The sequence below is a fragment of the Gekko japonicus genome, unplaced genomic scaffold (genome assembly GCF_001447785.1).
Source record: "Gekko japonicus isolate JY-2015 unplaced genomic scaffold, Gekko_japonicus_V1.1 scaffold4, whole genome shotgun sequence".
Lineage (NCBI taxonomy): Eukaryota > Metazoa > Chordata > Lepidosauria > Squamata > Gekkonidae > Gekko > Gekko japonicus.
The window spans coordinates 4029176-4047696 of record NW_015165234.1 but is presented as its reverse complement, the minus strand read 5'-3'; the positions used below and the strand labels follow the sequence as shown (position 1 = coordinate 4047696).

Genomic DNA, 18521 nt, shown 5'->3' with positions numbered 1-18521 from the left:
TAAACCTCAATCATGTCACCCCTCAGTCGTCGTTTCTCCAAGCTAAAGAGCCCTAAGCGCCTTAACCTTTCCTCATAGGGAAAGTGTTCCAACCCTTTTATCATTCGAGTTGCCCTTTTCTGCACTTTTTCCAAAGCTATAATATCCTTTTTAAGGTGTGGTGACCAGAATTGCACACAGTATTCCAGATGAGGTCGCACCATTGATTTATATAGCGGCATTATGATATTGGCTGATCTGTTTACAATACCCTTCCTAATAATCCCCAGCATAGCATTTGCCTTCTTTATTGCAGTCACACACTGTCTTGACATTTTCAGTGAGTTATCTACTACAACTCCAAGATCTCTCTCTTGATCTGTCTCTGCCAGTTCAGACCCCATCAACGTGTATTTATAGTTAGGATTTTTGGCTCCAATGTGCATCACCTTGCACTTGGCCACATTGAACCCCATTTGCCATGTTGACGCCCACTCGCCCATCTTTGACAGATCCCTTTGGAGTGCCTCACAATCCTCACTGGTTTTCACCACCCTGAACAACTTCGTATCATCCGCAAATTTAGCCACTTCACTGCTTACTCCCAACTCCAAATCATTAATGAACAAGTTAAAAAGCAGTGGACCAAGTACTGATCCCTGCGGTACCCCACTGCTTACCCCCCTCCACTGGGAGAACTGCCCATTTATACTCACTCTCTGTTTTCTATTAATTAGCCAGTTTTTGATCCATAAAAGGACTTGTCCTTTTATCCCATCTTACATTGTTCTTTTCTCCTACTTCTTACCCTCAGTTTAGGCCGAGAATGTGTGACCAGCCCAAGTACCCCCAGCAAGCTTCCATGGCAGAGAGGGGATTCTAACCTAGGTCTCCCAGAACCTAGTCTAAGACCACTGTCCCACATTTCCTGCTCTCCAGTTAAAATTTTCCAGACATGTCCTCATAGGGTTTCCAGCTCTGGGTTGGGAAGTACCTTGGGATTTGGGGGGTGGAGCCAGGGGTGGGGAGGGTTGGGGGAGGGGGGGGACCTCACAGGGGGAGCATGCCATGGAGCACACCCAAAGCAGCCATTTTCTCCAGGGGAACAGACCTTGATGGTCTGGAGATCAGTTGTAATCAGTGTTCCCTCTAAGCTGAGTCTGTGTGAGCGGGTTCACAGTTTTTTAGCCTCCGGCTCACACATTTTTGTCTGAGCTCAGGAAGGAGGGCTCCAGAGCAAACTAAGTTATGCAGCAACCAAATGGCTCGCTCACAATTTAATGCCGGCAGCTCACAGAGTAGAATATTCGCTCACAAGATGCCACAGCTTAGAGGGAACATTGGTTGTAATAGCGGGAGATCTGCCACCTGGAGGTTGGCAACCCAATATCCTCAAGTCTTTAGGCCATCTACGTGCTGCTCTGATCTTTTTTCACCAAGGGTGATTTCGCACTAGAGTTGCCTTGCGGCGCAGCCGCTATTTGCCCCGACACATGTTAATTTCACACCCGAGGCTGCGGTGTTGCATTTTGACTCGCAGCTTCGCCCGATTTCCTCCGCAGTTTTGTGATCCTGGTTTTTGAGGATCATGAAACTGCGGAGGAAATCGGGCAAAGCCACAGGTCAAATGCAGCCCCGCAGCCTCGGGTGTGAAATTAACATGTTTGTGTCGGGGCAAACGGGGCTGCGCCACGAGGCAGCTCTAGTGCGAAATCGCCCCAATACTTGTCATGCTGCTGAGCCATTTCGCAGGCTACAAGCAACACTTTATGTATAACTTCCCATTTCTCACAGAGTGAGAGGCATCTGTCTCATGAACATTGCACATTCTCCAAAAAATACCTGCAAAACAATTTTTATCTTCAATGGATTCACCAAGTGATTCTGAATTCTAGAAGGCTGTGTGCCATGTACCAATTTAATGGCACTATCACTGCCATACTGTTCTCGCTTCCTTTTGTAATGTATAAAAAAATCAGCAAAGCAGAATTATGAAAATGTGGGCATATTTGCCACAGAATTATTTTTGCAGATTTTTTTAATAGTGGATTTTGACAGGCATGCTTTGTTAGCCTAGTTTAGTACATGAAACCAGAGAACAGTTTTGGGCACTGCAGCATTCACTCATCTTTCTTGCATATGTTTTGAATTTGAAGAAAGCCAGTGCTGTTAATGTTTTCATACCACTCCATGAGATGGTACTGGCACTAGTCTGTCTGTCTGAGCCGCAACCTCTACAACAAGCAGTCTTTTCATACCACTTTATTGGAAGTCATGGAAAAAGCCATGTTTACACACAGCATTCTGTGAAAACTTTAAGGGCAGGGGAGGACAGCAGATTTGAACATTGTTCCTTTTAATTTTTTTTCCCTTTCTACAAGACCATCCGTCATTTGCCACCAAGGGTTTAACTCTAGATACTTTGTTCCTTTTTCTTTTGCAGAAACTATTAATTGGCTAAAGAGGCCTCTGTGGTTAAATGCCGACCACTGGAGGTTTCTTCCTACTCAAACACTAGCTAAAGCCACTGCTGGCTGGAACTAAAGCATGTTCAGTAGTAGTTCTAACTAGATTACTTTAAGAACTGCAATGTGACCTTGCTCAGCCATTAAGAAGCATCACACAAAGCCTTTTGAGATATACAGTATCTCAATCTGCCCCTCCCCCATGCCAAATTGGTTGCAAGTGAGACTCAGTACTCATTATATACTCCTCAATCCAGATTTAATGCACAGAGGATGTTTTCTTTCTTCAAGGAGTCCCACAGGAATTGTGCTTTTCCAAAGGGTCCTTACATCACCTGACAGATGTGCCAGGGACATTATTAATTTCCTTGTCAAAAGCAAAGGACAGTGGATTGGGTGGAGAGCATTAGAGCAGCATAGTGTTCCTGGCTATGCTGAAAGGGCTAAATAGTTTCTTAACAGGACTCAATCTTTTCAGACAAACTAAACAGTTAACATGCTGGTAATAATTGACTTTCATACTATATTAATACTATCAGTAGATATTCTCTGCCTATGAAAGTGTACATTAAAAAATTGTACCCAGAGTAGTATGGTTCATTAATTTCTCTATTAAAGCCATACATCATAACATAGCATGGAAATCTCAGGAGGTATTTCAGCCTTTAGTCCTGAAAGCACTGTACAGATTAATTAAAAGTCATGTCTTGGTTGTTGTTAATTATGTGGTGTTTCAAAATAGAGACCAATTGTAGAACAGCATTTTATCAACCTAAACAAAGGACCATGATCTACTGAATGTATTTACTTCAAATTTTATACGCTACTGCAGCAATTTGTCTTAGACAGATGCATTTTAAAAAAAATCGGCTATGCCAGGGTAAATATCAAGAACCAAAAATCTATTTGATCAAAATCTATTTCTGGAAAGATTTTTATAAAAGGCAATACAGCACATATTGGGCAAACATGGAACATTGGCCTATTGACGCTTTTAAAAAAACTTAACCCAAAGGTTTGGGTTGGAACGTGAATGCTGTACTAACTAGATAAATTTCTGAATGCATAATTTGATTAGCCTGATTGACCTTAATAAACCTTTCACCCAAGAGTAACCAGAACTGGAAAGCAATCTCTGTGTCCAGAAGAGTCCAGAACTTTTTTAGTATCTCAAGATCAATATTCTTCAGTAGTTCTATGCATGTGAACATTTCAAAGAGCTCTGCACATCTTGTTAACATTACTAATGTATAAAGTAAGCATTTAGCTTGAGCCTGATTTAGGGCATTCGCCCTAGTCAAATAAATCAGGAATGTTTTATGTGTCTTGGTCCAAATATAAGGAAGCAGGTGTGCAGCTCACAACATTGCTGCTTGAGTACCCCTGAAGTGGTGGTGGGGCAGACAGTGGGAAGAGAGATTAATTTTGTACAGAACAGAACAGAAAACCTTTATTGGCATAACACAGATAAACCAGAACAAAGGCAAAATTTAAGGGATAGTACTAAAATAACGTCAACCAATATTTCCAATATCTCAAAATACAAAGCAATCCTAACATGGTTTATGAGATTTACAAAGTACTACTCTTGACTTCCATACATAAGTCAAAAATTCAGCGACAGATAGTGTTATTGCTGGACTCTTGTCTGCTAGAAAGAAATTTAAATCCCTATCCAGAAAATCTCTCTGCACAGGGAGAAGCAGGTGAATCAAAACATTGCGCATAGTGAAATATTTAGGACAGCGAAAGAGAATATGGGTGATAGAATCAGGTTCCCCAAGATTACAGTTACAAAGTCTATCCTTGTACGGCACACCCCTGTATCTACCGGAGACCACTATTGAGGGGAAAAGGTTGAACCTTGCAAGCAAAAAAACCCTCCTAAAAACTGGAATCGTCAAATTAGCGATATATGGTACCATGGAGGTATGCAAGGGGAGGAGGGGTAATGAATAGGGAGAACAAACTCCAAGACTACCAGCATTAATGATCTGCACCTCTATATCCCAAATTCTCCTCCTTACCACCTGCAAGATTGCTACCTCACCACCCACCTTTTTCACTATGGCCTGTGACCACTCTGATGTATAGGGGTCAGCTAAAAGTTGGACCATTAGGCTAGCAGGAGGAGATCGAAAGTGGAGCCGAAGCCAATATTTGATCGTAATAATCCAAGCCCGAGATTCTATCAAGTGGAGACCCAGCTCCTTATAAAGGGCAAAAAGCGACACTGAGTTGGAAACACCAAGAATCCTGTGCAGAAAAGTGGAGTAGATGCTCTCAACTCTCCTAGTAAAAGACTGAATCCAGATAGGAATCCCGTATAGCAGACGAGATATAACAGCCGCTTGGAACATCTTAAGCGCAGCCGGTACAAATTGGTTGCCCTTGTGGGAAAAAACCCGAATCAGGGCTGCAGCCTTATTCTTAGCCATAACCAGGGAGTGTTCTCTATGCAAACACCAGCTAAGATTGTAACAAAATAGCACTCCTAAATACCGGAAAGATTTTACCTGCTGAAAATTACAAAAGTGATACTAATACATTCAAATTGTAAATCCAGTTACATAAAATAGAAGATAACGACGACAGTGGGACAGTGGTCTCTGGAATGTGATGCCGTTTCGACAAGTGTCTTCTTCTGACCAAAAATCTATTAAGTAGATGATATGTGGAAAATTGCACATCAATAGAAAAGCTACCCGATTCACATGGAGTTCACATTCCAGAGACCACCGTCCCGCTGTCGTCGTTATCTTCTATCTTATGTAACTGGATTTACAATTTGAATGTATTAGTATCACTTTTGTAATTTTCATATTCATAACATTATTGCTATCGTTAAAGAAACATTGAGCGCACTTTACACAGTTCCTGTGGCTCTATCTTTTCATGTCTACGGACTGTGACCATATTTGTCTTTGTAGCTACCAATGGATGACATCATAATATTGTTTCTTTTCTCAGATGTTCTGACACTTTATCCTGTAAAGTAGGGTTCCTTTTAAGCTGGTTTGATTCTTGAATAACGTAAAATCTTTCCTTCGGAAATATTATTTTCTTGTGGGAATCTCTTAAAATTGCAGCCCCCCCCCCCCAAGTCTGAAATCCTTTCAGTAGCGTGGCTGATTTCTTTCCTTAATTTTACACATCTCCTCAGACTTTGATAAAGAGGTTGCAGGAAATGATGCAAGCATAATCCTTTATCTTGATAAGAATGTCCTATTTCAGTTCAGCTGAATGTCATAAGGTCTTCTGGTGTTCCAATAGGTTGGATCCTAAGTTGCCATCCTGTTGGTGTAATAGCTGTTCCACCAGCACAGTGGCATTTCCATGGTGGAGAACAAAGTGATTTCTGCTGATTCCTCACTTCTACTGTAGACTTTCTCAACACCCACACACGCTCACCATGGGGGTCCACTTACCTGTATGTGCCCAATTTGGGGGGCAGGGAAGAATACACTGTATTGGTGGAGGCTGGATAGAGTTGCCTTCATTGAGATCACCTCTGCTTAAAGCTACATAATACTCAAGCCTGTGATTTACTCTTTCCATACCTGTGATTTTCTCTTCCCATACAAACAAGTCTCCTTGGTGCTAACTTCTTCTTTTGTACTTCTTTCAAAACTACCTGGCTTTATATTAAGATCACAAAGATGCCTTCTTTTTTTTTAAATAAAAGTCTACAGTTTTGGCTTTTGATTTGATTATTCTAATTTGACTTGTTAATTTGACTTGTTAAAGATACCTTCTTCAATTCACCTACCCTCCCCCAACAAAATGGCTGAGCCCTTGAAGCCTCTTAATGACAACCACACTACCTGTTGAGTTGGAGATCTATAGTGGACTCTCCTAATGTGCTTTGACCGCAGAAACCGGCTGTGGAACATCCCCAGTTGGACTGGGTCTACAGTACTTGGCAAGAAAGTGTATAGATATTTTTCTTCTTTCCTGCTCAAAATTAGCCGATCAGTAATTCGTAGGGAGAGAAGAGAGTCGTGTGTATGTATGTTTTTGATGGGGAAAAGTGTGTGTGTAAAGGGGAAGACTTAATTTCCCTCATTGTGGTACTTTGCAGCTTCCATCTAAATCAGCTATTTTTTTAGGATGAAGCAACCCTCTGCAGGATCTATTTTCAGAGCTCCAAAATAATACAAACTACAAGTCTCAATGGTAGGAGATTCACAGATTTCTCTTACAGGACACTGGAGTTCACAAGTTCCAGTTTTGTATATCAGCATGCTCAAAGGCAGAGAACAGGAATCAGTTTCCAAATCAGGAAGTGGCAAAGCAGGCAATTCTGCAACAAACACAATATTCATCTTTGCAAAGTGTTTTAGAGTTAGTATCCAAGTTAGCATTCTCTTAATGTTCCAGATTTGCTTGTTATAATGATCAGAGGTATGTTTTTGTTTCTTTTCTTTTTATAGGCTGCTTTTGATCTCAGTGACACTGCTGTCTATTTATTCAATAAATCTTCTGTTAATATGTGCAAAGGAAACAGGTAATCCAAAAGAAATTTTATGTTCAATCAATTGCAATGTGGAGGGCAGAGGTGATGGATATGGAGCATTATGAGCATTGCCTTCCCCAAACAGTGTGTAAATGCAGGGGTGGGTGGGCTGCAGGTAGTGGCCCTGTATCTAAGGGATTCATGGATTTAAATCCTCTTCTTTCACCAGTGTAATTGAAGCTAGTTTGTAACTGTTTTGATATATAAGATAAATCTTGTGCCTTTGAGTTTGGATGCATTTTAAAGTGAAGCTGCTGGAAGAGACCACAGGTTTTCATGGATTGCATTCTCGAACTGCAGTCTGTGAGTCCCATTAAGCGTTTTGGTTTAATCCACACTTCAGTCCCATTCAAATGAATGGTACAAGATAGTCACAAGCCCCATGGATTTCCAATGCAACTCATTTTAAGTATAACTTAATTGGAGCTGTTGTCTTCGCAGGGCTGAAGCACATGCAGAATTGTAACCGCAAGACATTAAAAACTGCAGCTCTTTGTCCAGTCATCTATTTAATTTGTCATGAAAAAAATCAAGATTAATTGTAGTCTATGTAACAAGTAGTCAGTTATCAAAAATAGGTATGAGCAAGGCCGTAGAATTATAGGCTTTCCCATGTTGCATTCATTTATTTTCTGGTTGTGAGATAGAGATTTGGGCCCCCCGTACGTTATTAACAGTACGAGGCAGATACCCGGTGCCTCTGTTGCTTTTTCACTGGGTATAAAACCCAATTATAGATATTCCATTGCTGGCTATTGTTGTGCTTGGCCTCTTGTGCTCAGTGTACTTGTTGACGTGGCTATAGGGGGAAAGTCTTGCCAGTGTATGATCGGGAGCTACAAGGTTTGCTTTATCACTGGTATGCATAAGGTTTGTCCCCAAGTCACAGCTGTTTTAGTTACTGTTAGCCAAATATTATCCCTATTAAAGGTGCTAGTTCTGATACCAGGATTATACAAATCAGTGGGTAGGAAGATAAGGCAGTAGTTAAGCTAAGGAGTCTTAACTTTGTTCTGAACTGTAACTTCCATATGAAAGTAACTGTCCAAATAAACTGGTTCAACAACTGATTGTTCCCTGCCATGTAATGTCAGTTAAAAGATGAAAAAAGATTTATGACTGGGGGAATTTCGTGAGGGTACAAACACTGTTAATGTTTTAACTTCATTGTTCCTTGTCTGCCAATTCATTTCTGGCTTTTTGTCAAATTGATCTAACTAGGCTGCATGGTTTATGAGAAGCTTGGTGAGCAAGTCTTTGGCACTCCTGGAAAAGTGATTGTTTTTGGATCAACCTCTCTTCAGAACACTGGAGGTAAATAAAGGGTTACAAAAGCAGAGAAAATCAGACAGACAGTCAGTAAATGTAGAGACTTACTCTCTCTTTTTCTTATGCCTCCAAGTTGCGGTCAACTTATGTCACTCCCATAGGGTTTTAAAGGCAAGAGATGTTCAGAGGTGGTTTGCCATTGCTTGTCTTTGTGCAGCAATCCTGGACTTCCTTGGTGGTCTCCCATCCGAGTACTAACCAGGGCTGACCCTGCTAAGCTTCTGAGATCTGACAAGATCTGGCTAGCCTGGACTATGCAGGTTCACTCTCTATACTACTACTGTTATACCTCCAGTCAAACTAAAATTCTTCCTGCTTTATATTAAATTGTGCTGGGGAGTGTGTCTTTTTGAGAAGAAGCTATTTTCTTAACTCCCTTTAATGGAGTCCTCTGTCCCCATACCTGGAAATAAACTACTGAATGTAATAGGATTTATTGCTGAGTGAACTAGCATAGTATTGGGCAGCTAAGTATTGGAGTAATCTCCTGCCTCATATAAAGCCGTCGGTTCCTTCTCCTGGCAGCCCTAACAAAGTGATTGAAATGTCTTCCAAGACCAGGATAGATGTTGCAGTGGGGTTGAGGGAACCTTTTCCTATTATGGCTCATGTTAATGACCTCATGGGGCTGTGTCAGCTCATTTATTTGTTATTGTAGGTCTAACTTAAGATCATGTTTGCTACATGAAATGCTGTCTAGGGACCACTTCAAATGAAATACGTTGTCCTGGATTATGATCCCCACATTCAAAATACAGACGATATGTGCCTCAATTTAAAATGAGTGCTCATGCATTTCTTTTATTGCCTGTCTCTTTAAAATATACAGAATCAGAGAGTAGAAGAGGATCAGGCTCCTGCTTGCGTATATCTTAAAGGGATAAGTGGTTAAAAATCCACTGTTGAAATTGAGACACAGGAGGACTGTTTAGTCTTGCCTTGGTGTTTAGTCATGCTGGCCACATGACCACGGAAACGTCTTCGGACAGCGCTGGCTCTTCGGCTTTGAAACGGAGATGAGCACCACCTAGAGTTGGATTTGACTGGCTTTCAAACAAGGGAACCTTTACCTTTACCTTTTTAGGACTGTTGCAAGTTACATTTCAGGGATAGCAAATGTGAGAGTGGGTAATACTGTGCCTGCTGTCCCTGATGTATACACTATAACATGTAAATGAGAGTGTACGCTGATACAAGTACATGTGTGTAGGTTTTGTCCATGCCATCAGGAGCCATGGCAAATGGAGGAGCCAGATCACATGTATAGGACATACACACGTGTACGTTTACATGTGTAGGCTCTTGTTCACAAGTTACAGTGAATGCACATTGGGGTGGGGTCAGCAGGGCCTGCCCTCCACTGTGTGCCTCCTCTGTCCCCAAATGGGAACTTGCAAACAGTATGTATCATTTGAAGCAGCACTAGAGAGAGTTATGGAGAAAAACCAAATATATTGGCATCATGATTTATTGTGTTGACTTCTTAACAAATCCTTCTTTTCTGCAGCAATGCTGAGCTATCTCTTCATAGTGAAAAATGAACTCCCCTCTGCCATCAAGTTCCTTATGGGAAAAGAAGAAACATTTTCGTAAGTATCATTTGTGTTTCTGCTGATTTCAGTTCAGATTTTGTGTATGTGTGTGTGGATAAGGCAAGGATGAGGACTTATAAAAAGAATCCATCTCTAGAAGTTTTGTAGGCTGCTGTTCTGGGACATGTTATGTGGCATGAAGTTTGTACAGTGCTCATAAGTAAAGCTGTTTTCTGATGTTTCCTTTGGTACAAATAAATGGGGAGAGGGAGGTGGCTGAGGTTATGTCTGCTGTGCACAACCCTCACATATTCAGAGCCAACATTTGCACATAATGTGCATACACACACACACACACACATTATGTACAAAACAAATATAGGCTGAGGACAGAGTTAGCAGTGGCAGCCACAGTGCCCTGCTGGATCAGGTCAATTGGTCCAGCAACTTGTTTTTCACAGTGGCCAAGAAACAGGGCACAGAGGCCAAGGCCTTCCCCTGATGTCAGGGTTGCCGACCTCAAGGTGGGGCCTGGAGACGTCTCAGAATCACAGCTGATCTCCAGACCAAAGAGATCCGTTCCACTGAAAAAATGGGCTGCTCAGAAGTTGGACTCTGTGGCATTTTAACCTGCTGAGATTCTTCCCCAAACCCTGCCTTCCCCAGGCTCTACCCCCAAATCTCCAGGCTTTGGATGTGCATGTGTGCTGTTGCATGGTGGTATACACTCTGGAAAGAACCATCCGTTCTCAGGAGAGAAGTAGCTGGCTGGAGATTCTGGTCTGTAGAAAAAGCATGGTTGAGAACCAGTGCAGTAACCAGTAGCTTTACTGTGACATTAAACAGGTTTCTAAGTAAAGTGTAGCTCCTGTCTCTAGAACCACTTGATATTTAGTATGGTACACTTAATATATGCGGTCTTGCTGTCTGCTGGCGAGTCATGGAAATCACTGTCTGCAGCACACTTTGTACTGCAGTAACCGTCGTCCTGGTTAAGCAATCCTTTCCTGTGTTGAAAGCCCAAGTTGTGACTAATGCCAACTGGCATGTGTTTGCCCTCCACCCCTGGCACTCAGGTAACACTTTTCCCCAGGAATTTTTTGAAAACATGATGTTTGCAGACTCCTATGGCTGAGATTCAACAAAGAGCTGCTTTCAAGTGACAGCTAAGGGGTTGAATCCTGCCAATTGCAAGAGAGGGGAGGGTGGCTCCTTTTGGCCACTAAAAAGGCTATGCCAGGGATCATGAGACCCACACGGATGAAAGCCAAGAGAGACAGGAACTGCAGTGAAGAGGGGAACTGGGCAACCTTAGGAGGTAGAATCCAACCCTGAATCTCTGCTATACTATCTGATACACACCCATATGTATTCCAGAGGCTAGTCAGTCTCTGGAAACCTACAGTGCAGTCCTAAGAACACTTCCCTGGAAATAAGAATAGACCAGATAGAATTCTGAGTAGATCTGTTTAGGATTGCTGTCTTACAATGTCATCCTAAGCAGATCTACTTAGTTGGGCTTACTCCCAGTAAACTGTTCTTAGGATTGCACTGTAGGCACATAATAATTATATCAGAAACATATTTTACAGTATATGTGTGATATTTCAAAACTGGAGCATAAGGTTATACCTACACTTTTAAAAATGTTTTACAGAGCCTGGTATGTGGATGGGCGACTTCTTGTCGTAATGGTGACATTCTGTATAATTCTGCCTTTATGTCTTCTTAAGAATTTAGGTAAGGATACGTTTGCCTTTTTAAAAAGAAAAAAGGATGGTTTTTAGACACCTTTGGTACAGCATTCCAGGAGTGGTATGCTGTATTCTGATTCATGTGCCCTCCTTGGCCTTGCAATAAACTTTGCATAGGGAACCATATAATAATGAAGCCTACCTTACAATTTGGTACAGTCTGAATACAGTTGGCTGCCTCAACTTGAAACAAAATGAAGTGTTTATTTGGCTTTTCTATTTTGGAATCTGGATTATGTCCACCAAGATGTCTGCTCCCAGTGTAAATGGAGTAGTCTGTGTTTGTTTTAAATCTATGTATCTTTTATTCCAAAATGAAAGTCAATATTTGTTCAAAATCAGTAAAAATGTGAACATTTCTGTTTAAACTTCAGACTGGCATGGTTTCTGTAGTATGGTTTCTTTAGTATGGTTTTATTTTATATGCATTTGAAGTTTACTATTGTTCACATTTTTATCCCATCCTGCCTCAGGAATGTTTAAAATAATTTTAAAAATTGACTGTAACATCATTCCTTAGCCCCAGGATTCTCTTGCCACACAATCCCCCTACCCCACCCACCAGCCACTCTTCAAATCCATAGCTTGCTTCCCACCAGCTGTCAGCCATCTCTAGCATTTAGCTATCCAGTCCTGTCAAACCTTCACTAGCTGTATTCCTGAAAAGCCTTGACTGTGTCATGACCTTTCCTGTCTCATTGTATGAGTGTCCTTTGGTGGGTATTTTCTGTTCAGTGAAAGCTCTCACTGTTCATCTGAAGACAGGAGAAGACTGTAACAATAAAATTGCCATTACAGTCAAGTACCATATTTGAAGCTTATTTTTCCATGCGCAACTTGGGTAACCTGCGCTATCCCCCCATCCAAACCTTAAATTTTGATCAAGGATCAGAGAGCGTATGTGTATCTGTTTGATTTTACACACATACATAGAGCTGTCATAGCGTAGTATTCCTGTTTCAACTTGGAGAAAACCAGATATGGTTACCTTTCATGTACCTAAAATGGTTCCCTGAGGTAGAAGATCCAAACGACAACTTGCTTAATGATTTGCTTTCTGTCAATGGACCTCCGCATCCCTGATGAATATACAGTAGAGGTGAAGAATAGATTCAAGGGTCTGGATTTGATAGATAGAGTGCCTGAAGAACTATGGACAGAGGTTCGTGACATCGTACAGGAGGCAGCAATCACCACCATCCCAAAGAAAAAGAAATGTAAGAAAGCAAAGTGGCTTTCTGATGAGGCTTTACAAATAGCAGAGGAAAGAAGGAAAGCGAAAGGCAAAGGCGAAAAGGAAAGATTTACCCAACTGAACGCAGATTTCCAGAATAGATTCTTTTGAACTATGGTGCTGGAGGAGACTCTTGAGAGTCCCTTGGACTGCAAGAAGAACAAATCAGTCAATCCTCAAAGAAATCAACCCTGACTATTCCCTGGAAGGCCAGATAATGAAACTGAAGCTCAAATACTTTGGCCACCAAATGAGAAGGGAGCACTCACTGGAAAAGACCCTGATGCTGGGAAAGATTGAAGGTCAAAGAAGACGGGGACGGCAAAGGATGAGATGGTTAGACAGTGTCATCGATGCAACGAACATGAAGTTGAGCCAACTTCAGAGGACGGCGGAAGACCGGAAGGCCTGGCGAGAGTTCGTCCATGGGGTCGCGAAGAGTCGGACTCGACTGTGCGACTGGACAACAATGGACCTCCGCACATATCCATTCCCTGAGGAAGGTCACATCAAGCCTGCTCTGGTTATGTTATCATAAATCAATGCAAAAAAAACTATAAGAAGAGGTCTGCTAGATTAGATTAGTGGTTCTTTGAGGCTCCAGTAGGCCTCAAAGCAGAGTATGGAGATCAAAGCCTCCCTTGTTTCCCCTCCATCAACTTATATTCAAACACAAACTGCTACTGAACCTAAGAGTTCCATTTCTTTTTCTGAATCTAGTGACTTCCATGTATGAAGAAGGGATATATGTATAACCCAACACATTTTCCTGGACTGTGCCACATTTACTTAAATCATATAGTACGCCATCGTTAATGCAATTAATTAAATATCGCCAGCACTTTATGCCATTGAACTGTTTATAACTGAACTGTTTTTAGAGGATTTTATGTGCATTTTAATTGTTATTTATCTATCCAACTGTGTAAGCCGCCCTGAGCCTGCTCTTGCAGGGTGGGCAGGGTATAAATTAAATAAATAAATTCATAATAATAATAACTGTAAACTTTACTCAATTAAGCAAATTATGATGGCTGAATGAATTGCTGAACAAATTTCCCCCTTTGCATTTTCTTAGGGTATCTAGGCTACACTAGTGGCTTTTCCCTGACTTGCATGGTATTTTTTCTCATTGTGGTAAGTGGTGTTGCTTTCTTTATGTTTCACTTAGGTTTACATTAAGTTTTAAAGTAATGCCATTTGCTTGAAATGTACAATTGTGGCTCTTTGTTCCAGGTTATCTACAAAAAATTTCAACTCCCCTGTCCCATACAGGGGACAAACACAACTACCTTTTCAAACTCTAGCTCTTCTTCTGAGGAGATGTGCCAGCCCAAATATGTTACCATTAATTCCAAGGTACGTTTCGTTTCATAGTATGTCTCATTACATTTCATGGACAGTCCCAGATTCTGCTGCTCATCTAGAAGGTTCTTTTTCCTTGGTGCCAAGACAATCATAGTTTTCTAGGCAGAAGAAATTACATTTTGCTAATTTCCAAGATTGTTCAAAGAACTGGAAGATTTTTCACAAGTTTCAGGTAGCTGAGGTTAAAATGAGAGGGACATAGAGAAAGTGAAACTGGAAGTGGGGAGCAGAACCAGGCGGCAGATAAGAACAATCCTGAGCAAGGGAGAAGTGTGTATTTTAGATTTTGGTGATTTCCACACAAGGAGGGGCTTGTGTGCTTTCCCTGCTGCTGGTGTGGCTGCTGATAAAGCGCACCAGCCATGGGGCTTCCACATCGCAGGTTTCCCACATCATCTGCTTCCCTGCCCTGATCCCCCAGCAGTGGCCAGCCCCTGCCCAGGGCCACTTGGGCTTTTGCAATTTTTTTAAAAAGGCAAATATTTTAAAAATCATTGTGAAGAAAGGCCATTCTTATATGTGTGCAAAGGAAAGGGCTAGAAATGTACTCTTTTGCTTTGAATGGAAGCTGAGAATTCAGAGAATCTATTACACTTGTTGTTTCAATGGTATAGAACCCTGGGCAGATAACCCTTGCTGAAAAGGGCTGTGTAAAAATTTAAGAGAAATATGTATCATTCCTGACTCTCTGTTTGTTTGTTTTTCTAAAACAGACTGTATACGCTTTGCCCACCATTGCATTTGCTTTTGTGTGCCACCCTTCAGTGCTTCCAATCTACTGTGAACTGAAAGAGTAAGAACATCTTTGTTGTTTCATTATTAAAAGAGAACCGCTTTGTCTGCAGAAGTTGTATGCCAAGTTCTGCTCTGTACTCCTCCCTCTCCTCAGAGGAGGGGAAATTTAATTTGAGGAAACAGCAGGACTCTCCTGTCAGTGAGGAAGACTTGGTTCACCCAGGGTACAGTTTAAGGGGGTATGATAAGGACAGTGGGGCTTTCTTCAGATCTGCACAGCAATTACAGAGACACAAACAGTGTTTAACAACCATTTGGCTGGAGGGGATTTTATACCACAGCTAATAACCACTGTCTGGCTCAAGGGTAGCTAAATGTGACAGAGCAGCAAGCTGTGTTGTTTTATCTGTGAGCTTTCGAAGTACAGATGTTTTACCCTAGGTGCCATCTCCAAAATATCTTTTTTAACAGGAGGCAGTCTGAGCACTATATAGTTACATAGTACTAAAAAAAAAATATTGAAAAGGCAGAGTTAGAGTTAGTTGAATTCTGAATTAAGGATTTTTCAGATCTGGATATCAGGGAGCCAAAAAATACCAGTGTTCCTGGTTATTCAGGTCCCAAATACCAGATCTGGGCTTTGTGGGGAAGGGGGGAGGTTCTGATATTATTTGGCTCCATTATTTCCTATGGGGAATCTTGGGAGGGGGGCTGTTTTTTAAGCAATTGACTGTCCGCTATATGACCTCCAAGTTTCAAGTGGCCCCTGAACAAGCTGCCCCCAGGCCCAGCCATCATCCATTGTTTCCTTTGGGGGGGGGGGTTCCATGCTTTCTTGGGGCAAAGAATAGTCAAAGACACAAGAGCAAACAAAGTTACCATTGGCTAAAAGCCTCTCAATGCAAACAGAACCACAGTGAAATGAGGCAAGCCTAACACATCCAATGTAAAAAAATCAGAATTTCTGAAAAATCCCAGATCCAAATACTTTAATGGTATTGAGATCCGGGTTTTGGGGGGGAATTCTGAAATTTTTTCGGGTCCAATAGACCCAAACCAAAAAATACTGTGAAAAAACCCTGCATACCCCTAGTGTTGACCTTTAAAGCCCTATATGGCCTGGAATTAGCATACATACCCAACCACTAAGGTTGTCTTCTGAAGCCATTCTTTGGGTGCCCCCACCTTCTGAGGTTAGGTGGTAGCAACCCATGTGAGAGCCTTCTCAGCTGTGGTATCAAAACTATGGAACTCTCCCTCCAGGAGTGTTCATCTGGTCCTTTCTGTCATTGTGTTCCTACAGTGGGTGAATACTTTTTTCTTTTGCCTGGCATTTCCTCAGTGATTGCTCCTTCCTGCCCTGTGTTTTAATTACTGTTTTATGTGCTTTTATTATGCAACTGAATTTCGGTTTAAATTGTTTTGATATGTTTTTATAACGTGTTATTTTAACTCTTTGGCCATCTTGGTGGGCCACATTGGGCAGAAAGACCGTATACAACATTTGTAAGTACACAAATAAAATAAACACAAACTGCTGCAATGCCACCGTTGCATAATGTTGGATCCCCAAGCATCGAGAATAAATCCACGTTTTCAAAGAAAAGTAAAGTTTATTTCAAAGCGTTGAAGACATACTCAAACACGTTCTTTGTTAGAACTGGGGATACACAGTTAGGTCAAGCATACTAAAGGAACTTCAAACAGATGCAGATCCAATGAATAACTTTCCCGCTGGCGGGCTAAGGAAACGGTTGCGCGCCCAGTCTATGGGAACCAGGCAAAACATCAGACAAAACACAGGTGCAGCAGTCATGAGAAAAGCAATAGGCAAGCATTGCAGTATCTTCTCCCCCACACAACCTCCAGCAGTTATCTTTTGCATTCCAACGCAGGAGCAGGATGATAGAAACCAACAGGGAAAGGATATGTACACAGAGGTCACAGAAAACAGAATGGCAGCTTGCTGACAAGGAGAAGCACTTTCCACACTCCAAGCATTTATATGGCTTCTCCACAGTATGACTCTTTTGATGTGTCCTTAGGTTACTACTCTGAGAGAAGCATTTTCCACACGCCAAGCATTTATACGGCTTCTCCCCTGTGTGAACCTTTTGATGTGCAGTTAGGCTGCTATCCATGGAGAAGCCTTTTCCACACTCCCAGCATTTATATGGCTTCTCCCCAGTATGAATCTTTCGATGAACATTTAAGTTGCTACTACAGGAGAAGCACTTTCCACACTCCAAGCATTTATATGGCTTCTCTCCAGTATGAATCCTTTGATGTGTCCTTAGGCGGCTATTGTTAGAGAAGCACTTTCCACACTCCAAGCATTTATATGGTTTCTCCCCAGTATGAATCTTTCGATGTGCAGTTAGGCTGCTATTCATGGAGAAGCACCTTCCACACTCCAAGCATTTATATGGTTTCTCCCCAGTATGAATCTTTCGATGTGCAGTTAGGCTGCTATTCATGGAGAAGCACCTTCCACACTCCAAGCATTTATATGGTTTCTCCCCAGTATGAATCTTTCGATGTGCAGTTAGGCTGCTATTCATGGAGAAGCACCTTCCACACTCCAAGCATTTATATGGTTTCTCCCCAGTATGAATCTTTCGATGTGCAGTTAGGCTGCTATTCATGGAGAAGCACCTTCCACACTCCAAGCATTTATATGGTTTCTCCCCAGTATGAATCTTTCGATGTGCAGTTAGGCTGCTATTCATGGAGAAGCACCTTCCACACTCCAAGCATTTATATGGTTTCTCCCCAGTATGAATCTTTCGATGTGCAGTTAGGCTGCTATTCATGGAGAAGCACCTTCCACACTCCAAGCATTTATATGGTTTCTCCCCAGTATGAATCTTTCGATGTGCAGTTAGGCTGCTATTCATGGAGAAGCACCTTCCACACTCCAAGCATTTATATGGTTTCTCCCCAGTATGAATCTTTCGATGTGCAGTTAGGCTGCTATTCATGGAGAAGCACCTTCCACACTCCAAGCATTTATATGGTTTCTCCCCAGTATGAATCTTTCGATGAACATTTAAGTTGCTACTACAGGAGAAGCACTTTCCACACTCCAAGCATTTATATGGTTTCTCCCCTGTGTGAACCCTTTGATGTTTAGTTAGGTCACCATTGTGAGAGAAGCACCTTCCACACTCGAAGCATTTATATGGTTTCTCACCAGTATGAATCTTTAGGCTGGTACTATAGGAGAAGCACTTTCCACACTCCAAGCATTTATATGGTTTCTCCCCTGTGTGAACCCTTTGATGTTTAGTTAGGTCACCATTGTGAGAGAAGCACCTTCCACACTCGAAGCATTTATATGGTTTCTCACCAGTATGAATCTTTAGGCTGGTACTATAGGAGAAGCACTTTCCACACTCCAAGCATTTATATGGCTTCTCCCCTGTGTGAACCCTTTGATGTTTAGTTAGGTCACCATTGTGAGAGAAGCACCTTCCACACTCGAAGCATTTATATGGTTTCTCACCAGTATGAATCTTTAGGCTGGTACTATAGGAGAAGCACTTTCCACACTCCAAGCATTTATATGGCTTCTCCCCTGTGTGAACCCTTTGATGTTTAGTTAGGTCA

At 41.7% G+C, this 18521-nt stretch overlaps 2 protein-coding genes across 2 annotated transcripts in view; one reads left to right on the top strand and one right to left on the bottom strand.

The window, feature by feature from the left end:
* SLC38A1 (solute carrier family 38 member 1) overlaps positions 1-18521 on the top strand; it is a 44866-nt gene that overhangs the window by 11904 nt on the left and 14441 nt on the right. The window contains exons 4-10 of the mRNA XM_015409775.1: positions 6878-6951; positions 8182-8274; positions 9797-9878; positions 11479-11561; positions 13888-13946; positions 14046-14168; positions 14891-14970. Coding sequence (XP_015265261.1) covers positions 6878-6951; positions 8182-8274; positions 9797-9878; positions 11479-11561; positions 13888-13946; positions 14046-14168; positions 14891-14970 — 594 coding nt within the window. The remainder of the gene's footprint in view (positions 1-6877; positions 6952-8181; positions 8275-9796; positions 9879-11478; positions 11562-13887; positions 13947-14045; positions 14169-14890; positions 14971-18521) is intronic.
* Positions 15128-18521, bottom strand: part of LOC107109201 (zinc finger protein 665-like) — a 7696-nt gene continuing 4302 nt past the window's right edge. The window contains exons 2-5 of the mRNA XM_015409764.1: positions 18112-18440; positions 16893-18039; positions 15792-15844; positions 15128-15183 (exon numbers count right to left, since the gene is read on the bottom strand). Coding sequence (XP_015265250.1) covers positions 15128-15183; positions 15792-15844; positions 16893-18039; positions 18112-18440 — 1585 coding nt within the window. The remainder of the gene's footprint in view (positions 15184-15791; positions 15845-16892; positions 18040-18111; positions 18441-18521) is intronic.